Source organism: Triticum dicoccoides, chromosome 6B (assembly GCF_002162155.2).
Source record: "Triticum dicoccoides isolate Atlit2015 ecotype Zavitan chromosome 6B, WEW_v2.0, whole genome shotgun sequence".
Taxonomy (NCBI): Eukaryota; Viridiplantae; Streptophyta; class Magnoliopsida; order Poales; family Poaceae; genus Triticum; species Triticum dicoccoides.
This window is the reverse complement of record NC_041391.1, coordinates 701,924,902-701,937,503: the sequence shown is the minus strand read 5'-3', so window position 1 is coordinate 701,937,503 and position 12,602 is coordinate 701,924,902. Positions and strand designations below refer to the sequence as shown.

The following is a 12,602-nucleotide window of genomic DNA, read 5'->3' as shown; positions in this document are numbered from 1 at the left end:
GGGGTAGAGTGTGAAAATTGCCCTTTAGTCCCGGTTTGTGTCTCCAACCGGGACTAAAGGTTAGACCCCTTTTGTCCCGGTTTGTGACACAAACCGACACTAAAAGTTAGATCTTTAGTCCCGGTTCGTGTCACAAACCGGGACTAAAGGGGCTCGTGGGGCCCCGGCCAGACGCCAGCCTGCCACCACCCCTTTAGTACCAGTTCGTGCCAACACGAATCGGGACTAATGCATAGCCTCACATTAGTGCCGGTTAATTTACAAACCGGGACTAAAAAGCTAAACATTAGGCCCTTTTTCTACTAGTGATCGAGCAACTCATGGAAGATTTGATTGAGCATATGTGGACGATTAAAGGGAACAACTAGAACATATGTGTTAGTTGATTTTAAGTTTAAACTACTTTAATTTGAAAACTGGAGTTGACTGTAATATTTAAATTAGAACTACTATCACATTTGAATATTTTCAACCATCTACGATTTTATATGATGGTATTTTGAGTCCGTGGACTTCAAAAAAGAGACAGAAGTTTTAGGGACGCAGACAGAAGGCCAGCGTCGGCATCATTGTACTTAGACTAGTCCTCATCAGTCCGTGAAAGGATACCGGGTCCGATTTAGGGGTCAGCGTTGCCGTTGGAGATGCCGTGATTTTAAGCCGAAAAGTAGCCCTTCTCCCTAAATTTTAAGCGGTTGGTCTCACTTCTCAAGAAAAATTCTCCCCTCCGAGGCTGTTTGATCTTCCCGCCATCGGAGATCCTGATTCCGACGAGAATGGAGCCGCCGGACTCCTCTGCAATCCTGTCGGCGCTACGCCGGCCAAATCAAGACAAAAAATGTGATGCGAGCATCCGTGCGGTCAACAAAGGCCATTGCCAAGGCCTCGAAGGCCACGATCTGGAGCGCTCACTCACCCTCAGCATGCTTCAGCCGGCGGCAAGCGAAAGACGAAGCCGACGGAGGCCAAGAAGGCCATTACCGAGATGACGACGAAGAAGAACAAAACGTGTATGTCGACGCCGCCTTCTCGCCCGGTGGCTCGTAGCACTCCAGCCACCCCTTCCCGTCCTCCTCCGCCCCGTCCGGTGATGGTGGTGGCCTTGATGGTGCTCGAATTCATGTAGTAGTACACATTTGGTTTGTCCGGACCAATATTTTGTTAAACAAGCGCACACACACCTATGTCGGCGATGCCCCGGCCAACCGTGTCCTCCCCGTTTGCCCAATAGCCGTGGGTCGGGTTTACCGACGGGCAAAGCGTTCCCCGTCTCCACAACGGTTCTGGCTCGGGTTTGCCGTCTCGTCCTCCGAACTGCGACGCGTAGAGGTGATGTACGCCTACAAAAAACCAGCTTGTTTGAAAACTTTTTTTTTGCTTGTTTGAAAAGACAAATCTGCGCTCTTTGCGATGTATAGTGTTGATAAGCTTGATTCTAGTGTAGATGTTGGTTAATCAGTACATCGGGAATTTGGGATTAGTATCCTCCTGCCACCATCGGTCATTTTAGTTTCAAAATCTCTACTACCTAAAAGAAACGGAACGTTTCGTTTCCCATCTTACGTTCGTCCGACACCAGCTTTTCGCTCGTCGCTCCTCTCTCGATTGTCCGCACATGGGCCAAAGGCCAAAGCCCAGCCCAAGTGAACCAGCCTCCTTCTCACGGCCTCGAACTATCTACTATGAGAATTCAGTCGTCGGCTTCGCTATTGAGTGCCAAGGTGATGGGCATATAAGATGTAGATTCTGAACTGCGGGGTTCAACATAGAGGGCTTCAGTACAATATTTTTCCCATGCGGTTGATGGATGTGAATGGTCTAAATATTACGGCCCAATGCTTCGTCGAATGTTTTCGATCTATGCAGCACTGGATCAATTACACATCCATCCATCCAACTTTAGTTTTGATAGATTTGATGCATCACGCACAATGAATCTTACTTACGTTGAAAAACTTAGAGATATAGGAATGTTTGCAAGCAAACCACGTACCACACATTTTAGATGGTTTATTTTTCTACATTTGCACGGGCTATGAATCAATAAGTATTTCTACATTTTTTATTTGATGCCAAATTTAAGGAACGTCAGTCTAATATATTTTTACAGTAATCAACATGTTGACTTGACACTTGTCAGTTCGTGACATACTTGGTATTGTCGAAGGGTTGAATGATTGTATGTCGGATGTACCATTAACGGCAATGGTGAGGATGGACTGGGGAAACAAAGGATACGGTACGACAAAGGAGGATGATTTCAAGGTTATCAAATTCGACAATGTTATTTGATGTGCATGAGGATCCTAAACAAAACACGGTTGATATGAAACCAACTGGATATTTATGGCCCTGATATAACGCACGGGCAATTAGCTAGTGGAAAAGAAAAAGGGGAAAGGAAGGGCGGGTGGGTGGTTGGTTAGACCTTGGTCGTCGAGTCGCGAGTAAAGCCGTCAAACCAGCCGCTCAGCCTCTGCTGCGACGGTCATAGGTCAGACGCAACAACTCGGAGAGAGCACACGAACGTTGTGCCTGGCTGGCTGGCGGGTGGGCCAGCCTGCCCTCGGTCTGGGTGATTCCAGAAGCGGACGAGAGAGAGAGGGGGCAGTTGGGTTGGGCCGGATCTGAAATCATTTCAATTCGATTTTGAAAACCCACGGAGCGACGCGTCGCCCACGCGCCCCTATAAAAGAGAGCCTCCCACCCTCTTCCTCCTTCCGCCTCCTGCCTCCAAGAGCACCGCCTCCCCTCGCTAGCTTCTTCCCAAGTTCCCATCCCCGCGACACTCCCTCCATGGCGGCGCCGCTCAAGATCTCCCGCTCGGCGCTCCAGGCGGCGGCCAAGGCCGCGGGGTTCCAAGACCTCCGCAAGGTCTCCCTTTCGCAGTAAGCATCCCGCCGCTCCGGCCCCTCTTGCTCCAAGTCCTCCCCTTCTTCTCTCTCCCCTGCACTGCGCCTTCTCATGCCACGGACCCCGTCTTCTTCTGCAGGTTCCGCGCCCTGTGCGCCGCAGCCGGCGCCAACGGCGAGGTCATCCCGGCCAGCACCGGCTCCTCCGTCGGCGCGCCTGGCGCCGCGGTGGGCGCAGCCGGTCACGGAACCAAGGGTGTAAGACAATATGCTTTGGGGGGAACCGGCACAACCCTCTAGGGGTGGCCTATCACATATATATATATAATGAGGTGGTATACAACGTTACAATATACACATGTAAATACAGTCTAACACCCTCCCTCAATCTTAGCCACTTTCTAATGAATCTAGAAGGGTAAGATTGCGCCTGCAAGTCTCAAACTGTGGCAAAGGCAATGGCTTGGTGAAGATGTCAGCAAGTTGATCCTTGGAAGAAATAAACTTGATCTGTAGTTGCTTCTGAGAGACACGTTCACGCACAAAGTGATAGTCAACTTCAATGTGTTTCGTTCGGGCATGGAATACCGGATTTGCAGAAAGGTATGTAGCACCGATGTTATCACACCAAAGAACAGGAGGCTGTGATTGGGGTATACTTAACTCCTGAAGCAAGGACTGTACCCAGATGATCTCTGATGTGGCATTGGCCACAGCCTTATACTCAGCCTCAGTACTGCTACGCGAGACAGTAGCCTGTTTTCGAGCACTCCAGGCAATCAGGTTAGAGCCAAAGAAGACAGCATAACCCCCCGTGGATCGCCTGTCATCCGGATTGCCAGCCTAGTCTGCATCAGAATATGCTGAAAGACAACCAGAGTCAGACGGTTGAATATGCAAATCATGAGGCACCGTGAAACGAATATAGCGCAAAATCCGCTTAACAGCAGACCAATGAGTGTCACGGGGTGACTGCAGATACTGGCAGACTCGGTTAACAGCATAGGAAATGTCTGGTCGCGTGATCGTCAAGTACTGGAGCCCACCAACAATACTCCTGCACTCTGTCGCATCAGAAGAAGAAAGAAGCACACCATCAACAGCATTGAGCTTATCAGTGGTAGACATGGGTGTAGTCGTCGGTTTGCACTTAAGCATCCCAGCTCGCTGCAACAAATCCAGAGAGTACTTCTTCTGCGTCATAACAAGGCCAGCAGCACGAGAAGTAACCTCCACACCAAGAAAGTAATGAAGCTTCCCAAGGTCCTTGACCGCAAAATCAGCATCAAGTGAGCGAACAAGCGCAGTAGCAGCCGACTGAGAGGAGCTGACCAAAATGATATCATCTACATAGACCAACAAATACATAGTAACCTCAGGCCTTTGAAGAAGAAACAATGAGGAGTCAGCAGTTGATGATGCAAAACCATGAGCACGAAGAGCCATTGCAAGACGAGCATGCCAAGCACGAGGAGCCTGCTTCAGACCATAAATTGCCTTGGACAGACGACAGAGATGATCAGGGCGATCCGGATCAGAGAAACCCGGAGGCTGGCGCATGTAAACCTCCTCCGCCAAGACACCATGAAGAAAAGCATTTTGAACATCAAGCTGACGAAGAAACCAACCTCGAGTAACAGCCAGAGAGAGAAGAACTCTGATGGTAGTAGGCTTGACCACTGGACTGAAGGTGTCTTCATAGTCAAGTCCAAAACGCTGTCGAAAACCACGAGCAACCAGACGAGCCTTATAGCGCTCAATGGACCCATCAGAATGCCTCTTTACTTTGAAAACCCATTTGGAATCAATGACATTTACCCGTGATTGTGGAGGAACAAGAGTCCATGTCTGATTGCGAAGAAGCGCTTGATACTCCTGCTCCATGGCCTCTCTCCAATGAGGAATGCGCATAGCAGCTTGATACGTGCGTGGCTCAGAGGATGGATCTGCGAGAGCAGCAGACATGCACGCCGCTAACCAAGCAACTGTGCCATCGTGACGTTGCTTAGGCTGAAAAATGCCACTCCGACTGCGCGTATGTGGACGTAGAGCAGCAGCAGGAGCCGGCGGAGGCGAAGGTGACGGAGATGTGACGATCGCCGGAGATGCAGGAATCACCTCAGGCGAGCTTGGGACAGACGACTCCGGGCTGCATGGCGAAGACTGGCCCGACGACAGGGGCTCAGAGGCCATGGGCGAACCGAGAGTGGGCGAGGCCAGCTCCGGTGACACCGGCCCAGACGGCCTTGGCGAGGCGAGAGCAGGCGAGGCCGGCCCTGGTGAGAAGGGCCCAGACACCCTGGGCGAGGCAGGGGCAGGCGAGGCCAGGCCTGGTGATGACTACCCCGACGCCCTGGGCGAGACGGGGACCGAGGAGGCCGGCCCAGTCGGCGGGGTTGCAGGGCGCGACGATGGCGAAGGCAGCCCAGAAGCCAGAGGCGACCGAGCCAGGACGTCGATCGGCCGTGCATGAGCACGGAAACCGAGGCCATGCAGGGGCGCCATGTGCTCCTCATGCACAACAGAAGGTGCCGAGGATGAAGGCGATGGCGACGAAGAGGAAGATGGCACTTCCAGAATCTCCAAACGAGCCCCACGACCAGTGCCTGCACCATGGTTAGGCAACAATAGAGGAGAATATGCAACATCATCAAATTGGTCAGAAGCAACAGAGGATAAATGCATGACAGGTGGCTCGGTAGTGGACACAGGGAGTTTGGCAAAGGGAAAAACATGCTCATCAAACACAACATCCCGAGAGATGTAGACACGATTAGTGGGCACATGAAGACATTTGTATCCTTTATGAAGAGAGCTATAACCAAGAAAAACACACTTCTTGGAACGAAACTCGAGCTTACGCTTGTTATATGGACGGAGATGGGGCCAGCAAGCACACCCAAACACCTTGAGAAAGGTGTAGTCCGGTTGTTCATTAAGGAGAACTTCAATGGGAGTCTTCATATTCAAAACACGAGTGGGAGTACGATTGATGAGAAAACATGCAGTGGTGAAAGCATCACTCCAAAAACGAAACGGAACAGATGCATGGGCCAAAAGAGTCAGACCAGCTTCAACAATGTGACGATGCTTACGTTCTACTGAACCATTCTGCTGATGTGTATGTGGACATGCTAAACGGTGAGTGATCCCAAGCGACTGAAAGAAGGAGTTGAGGTTGCGATACTCGCCACCCCAGTCCGACTGAACATGAACAATTTTGTGCTTGAGAAGGCGTTCAACATGTTTTTGGAACTGAACAAAAATGTCAAACACATCAGATTTACGTTTGATAAGATAAAGCCAGGTAAAGCGGCTGTAAGCATCAACAAAACTGATATAGTAATTATGACCACTAACAGAAGTCTGAGCAGGACCCCATACATCTGAAAACACAAGTTCTAAAGGATGTTTCACCTCACGACTGGACTCCAAAAAAGGAAGTTGATGACTCTTCCCCTGCTGACAAGCATCACACACTGCTACATCTTTATTACTAGACACACTAGAAAGCTCATGACGACGCAAAACATGCCGGACAATAGGTGTGGCCGGGTGACCAAGACGAGCATGCCACTGTGACGGAGATACCCGAACTCCACTGAAGACACGAGCGACGCCAGGATGCTCCAGACGATAGAGACCTTGGCAGAGCCGCCCACTAAGAAGAATGTCCCTCGTGCCCCGATCCTTAATAAAAAGATCAAAAGGATGAAATTCACAAAGCACATTATTATCACGAGTGAGTTTAGGAACTGAAAGAAGATTACGTGTCACAGATGGAACTCGAAGAACATTGCGAAGTTGAAGACTCCTATTGGCATGTCTAGTGAGAAGTGATGCTTGACCAATATGAGAGATGTGCATACCTGCTCCATTGGCGGTGTGGATCTTGTCGGAGCCATGGTAAGGTTCACGAGTGTGAAGCTTCCCCATCTCACTGGTCAGGTGCTCTGTCGCCCCAGAGTCCATGTACCAGTGGGGATCAATGGAGTAGGACTGAGTGTGTCCCTGTGGCTTCTGCGGCGGCGGACGATCAGCCATGGCGACCTGACGAGCAAAGTTGCGTGTATCCTTCCCGTCATTGCCGAGACCAAGAAAACCCCGCTGGAAGCGCTTGTGACACTTCGAGGCCCAGTGCCCATCGCGACCACAAAGCTGGCACACACGTGGACCGCCAGCCCCTGGTAGCGTCGCAGTAGGAGGAGGGGCCGAGGCGGGTGGTGGTGACTGCCCCGAAGGAGCCCTGGATGAAGCAGAGGAGCGACCACCCTTGGTGGCGGCGTTTGCCGAGAGGGCGCCGTTGCCCCTGGATCGGCGCGTCTCGACTCGTTGCTCAGTAAGCAGGAGGCATGAAAAGACCTCGTGTGCTGGCATGGGCGTGGAGTTGCCCCTCTCATTGATGATCTCGACTAGGGCGTCATACTCCTCATCAAGACCATTGACAATAAACGAGTTGAACTCGGAGTCGGTGAGGGGCTGTCCAATGGAGGCCAGCGTGTCGGCGAGACTCTTGACTTTGTTGTAGAACTCAGTGGCGGTGGAGTCAAGCTTCTGACACTCCCCAAGTTGGCGACGGAGCCCAGATACACGAGCCTGCGACTGTGCCGCAAACGAGCGCTCAAGAATAGTACATGCCTCGTGGGACGTCTTGGCGAAGACAACAAGCCCAACAACGGCCGGAGAGAGCGACCCCTGGATGGAGGAGAGGTTCGCCTGATCCTGCCCTGTCCAGACACGGTGAGCCGGATTATAGACCGGACCGTGCATGCTGTCAACCAGCGCAGGAGGGCAAGGGAGAGAGCCGTCGACATAGCCAAGCAGATAGTGACTCCCAAGAAGCGGAAGAACCTGCGCGCGCCAGAAGATGTAATTGTCCGACGACAACTTGATGGTGATGAGATGGCCGAAGTGAAACGGCGGCGGCGGCTGCGATCCCATCGAGGAGACTGGCTGAGGTGAGACCACCGTGGAGACAGTCAGAGGGGCAGCCGGCGCGGTGACAGAGGGCGCGATGGCCGCGGTTGACGCCGCGAAGCATGCCAGCGCGACGTCCTCCGCCACCAGCGGCGCAGTGGCCGAGGGCGCGACAGCCGCGGTTGACGGGGCGGCGGCGATGTGGGCCACAAGCGCCTGCCCGGGCGAAGTAGCAGCCGGCGGGAGCGCGAAGAGGGAGCCGACGCTCCGTGTCCCGATCGGCGCCTGAAGGGAGGCGGCATCTAGCGGCCTCGAGAGAAGTGCCGCGAAGGAGGCCGGCAGAAAACCGGTGGCGGTGGAGCCGGACGCAGCGGCGGACGTCATAGCAGTCGGGCGACGGCGACGGCGGGCGCGGCGGCGGCGGCGGCGGTGGTTTAGGGTTTTTAGGCGGAAGCGGACGTAACCTAGCGTGATACCATGTAAGACAATAGGCTTTGAGGGAACCGGCACAACCCTCTAGGGGTGGCCTATCACATATATATATAATGAGGTGGTATACAACGTTACAATATACAAATGTAAATACAGTCTAACAAAGGGCACCGGAGCTGGGCTCGCCACGGCTGACCGCGGGGCCAACGGCGGCCACCGGTACGTTCCTCCTCCTGCCTCGTCTCTTCCGTTCGCCGACGCGGGAGACTCACCTTTTGCTCTGTTTCTTTCGATGGCCACAGGATCGGCGCGCCGGCCGTGTCTCTGTACGGCGCGAAGCTTAAGGGCGCCCAGGGCGCGGCTGCCGCGGGGCTCGGCATCGGCGCTCCCGGCGCGGCTGGCCTCACCGGCGGCATGAGGTACGTGCCAGTCGTCTATCTCGGCCACATCCTACGCGGGCCGGCCGGAGCGCGCCCGCGTCCGTAAATCTGACTTTTTTTTTTATCTCTTTCGTTCACTTTGTTTTCAGCGTCGGAGCTCCGGCCGCCGGCGGGCATGGACGCGGCGGCGCCGCAAGTGCCACGTTCGGCATCAGGTTCGGTTTCCCCTTGCTCTTCTTTCCGGCATGGCGCTTGCACTGAACGTGGATCCTCCCCTTTCCGGAGCGCGCGCTAATTTGTCCTCGCTTGTCTTGGTTTCGCGCGCACAGGGCCGGCCTCTCCACCTCCACCAAGGCCGCTGCCCCCGGCTGCGTCGAGTGCGCCGCTGAGTGCGCCAAGATCAAGGCCATTTGCATCGAAATGGAGGAGTCGTTCCACAGGCGAACGGCACACGTTACCCAAATGCACTACAGGCTCTCCAACGAGGTGGCGACGATGAAGAGGGAAGCGGCGTACGTGCTCATTTCTTGAACCCTGCTGCTTCCAATTGCTGCTTCAAATTAAATGGATAACTGTTGTGTTCGTAGGATTTTATTTGACTTGACTTGGGCAGAGTTTGCATCTTTCAGGGATTACAGGATCTGGTTAGTGAGAACGCTCATCGGGGTCATGGTGACGGGAACTGGAGCCCTGCTGTTGTTGGCCCTTTTCTTCTCGCCCTACGTGCAACATGCTTGGCAGTCGGAGACCATCGCCGAGGTGGATCGCCGAGCTGCAGCGCGCAGACTTGAGGCGGAGCAAAGTGCCGCCAACCAGGGCGAGAAGAAGGCCTAGGGCTAAGGCCATGGCGGCAAGTGTCGGACCCCCTCCCTTCCCCTGCCCCAAGCTCGATCGTGAAACAGCAGTCCCAAGCCTGATGATGACTTAATGAAGTACTCCCTCCGTTCAGAATTACTTGTCACAGAAATGAATGTACCTAGATGTATTTTAGTTTAGATACATCCATATTCGAGACAAGTAATTCCAAACGGAGGGATGGACTACCTTTCTAAGACTACAGTTGGGCCTGTAATAATATTGTTTTGTGAGACATTTATATAATCGATCTGGGTTTTTTCTTGCGCCTTCTTATATTTTTTGAATTTTCTTGTCTTCGCCTTATGAATTCTAGTGTAGATAGTAGATGGGGTAGTTCCAATTAGAAAGATAACATAATGATGGTACGTAGTAATTGCTGTGAGAACTATTTAGTTTAATAATCTGCCTGTCTGTTATCATAATAAATATAGGGTTTTTTTGGTATTCGGTTTCAAAATATGATTCCTTCTAGTACATACTTAGTGCATTTCAGCTCATTTTGATAAGTAAATATATAAATTGGTCCAGTAGCGCTCTGGTATATAGGACTCTGCTAGCAAAGAGAGATTTTAGTACATTTACTAGTGATGCATATTATTGGATGTGCTGATTCATTTCAGAGTGGAGTGACTGCAACACCATCTAGAGGCCAGCATGTTTCTTTACCCCAGCATTTCACAACCTAGTGTCCCTTCCATCAATGTCCCAATGAGATCAAATAATATATGCTCCTCCAAAGTAAGTGTCGTGCTTTTAGTTCAAATGTGAACAAAAACCACGACACATATTTTGGATCGGGAGAGTAATTATATATCACGCATGATTCAGTGTTTATGTAGAAATATTAGCACACACAGCCATGAAATGCTCAACATGCTCAACATTTCACAAAACATGACCAAATTAATTAGAGCGAACTGGAGATATGCAACAATCACGGTTTGCCATCAGAAGCTGGAAGCACGCCTTGGGAATTTGGCCTAGTGGCTTGGGAAAATACATAGATGAACCCAGGTACATATGGATCCATTTCGGAAAACACATTCTAAATGCTAAAAAAATTCGAAATAAAGTTAAGCACGTACATCTTCACATTCTATGTGCGCACAAGAAGTTTCGCGGAAAAATAATTTTTTCTTTGACTTGTGCAAAAGAGACAAAAATTGTGTCATGGAACGATATTTAGGAGCACTAAAATTTTCTTTTTCACGGAGGCAAACTAAAAATATATTTTTTGGGAAAACTTTGTGCCACACACACACATTTTACGAACATGTACGCGTGAAATTTTGTTTTGAATTTTTTGAAATTTTAAAACATTTTTAAAATACATTTTTAAAAAGCGGGTTCATATGTACCGGGTTCAGGACGTCCACCCTAGTGACTTGCCTCCTCACTCTGATTAAAGAGTGCATGATTGTTTGCTTGTTGTCTTCACACTGCATGTCCCACCAGAAAACGGCCTTGACAAAGATTTCATCATGATTGCCGAGACCGGCCAATTAAGACCGGCACAACAATAAATAGAGAATTCATTGAACACGGTGGCGACACAAGTTCACCGCTGTTGAGTCTGACCAACAAAGGGCATGACAACAGTTTTTCACCTCGGCGATGAAGCGATGTACCAATCAATATTTTGAACATGGATCGACCCAGAGTTGCCTCCGCCTAACCCCACGTGGGCATGCATTGCACGAGGAGATAGACCGATCTCACGGGAGATTAGTAGCTCAATCCGAAATGTTACCCTTTTGTAAAGATGATCAATTAAACATGATCTCCTTCAGGCACCCCCTAAGAGGGTCAGCTCCTAGCGCACTTTATTTTTTTGTTTTATTCATATTTCTGAAATGAATACATATTTTATTTATATCTTAAAAAATTAATACATGTTTAAAAAATGTTCATAAGGTGTAAAAACAATATTCCCGCATTTTTAAAAAATGCTGTTGGCCTTTGACAAAATGTTCTCAGCATTCGAAAAAATATTTAGAAAATGGAAAAAGTAATCTGATAATTCATAAAAAATATTTCATATCATTCCAAAAAATGCACAGAACATTTCAAAAAAAATATGTTCACGTATTCCAAAAAATGGATCTTGACATTTTATAAAAACATTTATACTACATAGTATAAAAAAATCTTAACTACTGTTCAACATAAATGTATGTGGCATTTTAAATAAATATTCACTCATTAAAAAAATGTTTGTTATTGTTGATACAATGTATAAAAAATTCATGTAGCTTAAATAATGTTTCATGTCATTAAATAACATATTTGACGTGCGTTGGAAAAATTATTAATATGTATTCAAAACAAATATTTAAAAATATGCATTTTTTTGAAAAATGTTCAGTGTGTATCAAAATAATGCTATGTGTGTATAGTAAATGTACAGTGTGTATTTGAAAAATTACACATGTGTTAAGAAAAGAAAAATGAAAAACCAACTATTAAACGCTGAAAAAGAGAAAACCTAAAAAAAACAGTGAAGAAATGAAGAAAAACAGATAAACCAATAAAAACACACAGGAAAAAAATTGAGCCAGAGGGGTTACAGTATTGGGCTGGCCTGTTCCCTTACGCCCAGAGAGAGGAGAGGTCGAGTTACATCTCACAGTGGGCGAGAAATAGCCCTGGAGTTTTTTTTAGGCAAAGCCCTGGAGGTGGGTTAGTACCAATTATTGCCCTTGGAACTGAATCGAGAAATTAGCCCAAGGCCCAAAAAGTCACTTGACCCACGCGATCCACGGCCCACCACGATCATAACACTACTTACTCTGTGGAACCAGCTGTTATAATCCCGAGCTCATGTGAGCTTGGGTGAATAGTAAAATAAAAAAAGAATAAAAACATTCAAAAAAATTGAATTTTTGTCAACGTTGACAAAATGTTTGTTCGCTTGAAAATTCATCACCATACGACATTCGTGGAAATCATGGCAAAAATAACAAAATCGATGCCCCAAAATGTTATTTTCAAACAGATTTTGGAGCATCGGTTTTTTTGTCATATTTGACACGAATGTCATTTCGCGATGAAATTTTGCAAGCTATGAAATCATTTGTCAATGTTTCACAGAAACAAAATTCGAACTTTTTATTTATTTTTTTCCTATTTTTTTGCGATTTCATTGTTCACCCGAACTCACATG

At 48.9% G+C, this 12,602-nt stretch overlaps 1 protein-coding gene across 1 annotated transcript; it reads left to right on the top strand.

Moving 5' to 3' along the window:
- Nucleotides 1-2,796: 2,796 nt before the first annotated feature.
- On the top strand, nt 2,797-9,515 carry LOC119321556 (spidroin-1-like). The gene is made up of 7 exons (XM_037595186.1): nt 2,797-2,888; nt 2,993-3,110; nt 8,368-8,420; nt 8,504-8,620; nt 8,731-8,796; nt 8,911-9,093; nt 9,211-9,515. Exons 1-7 carry the CDS (start codon nt 2,797-2,799, stop codon nt 9,413-9,415), a joined length of 834 nt encoding a protein of 277 aa, XP_037451083.1. The 3' UTR covers nt 9,416-9,515.
- Nucleotides 9,516-12,602: the final 3,087 nt, after the last annotated feature.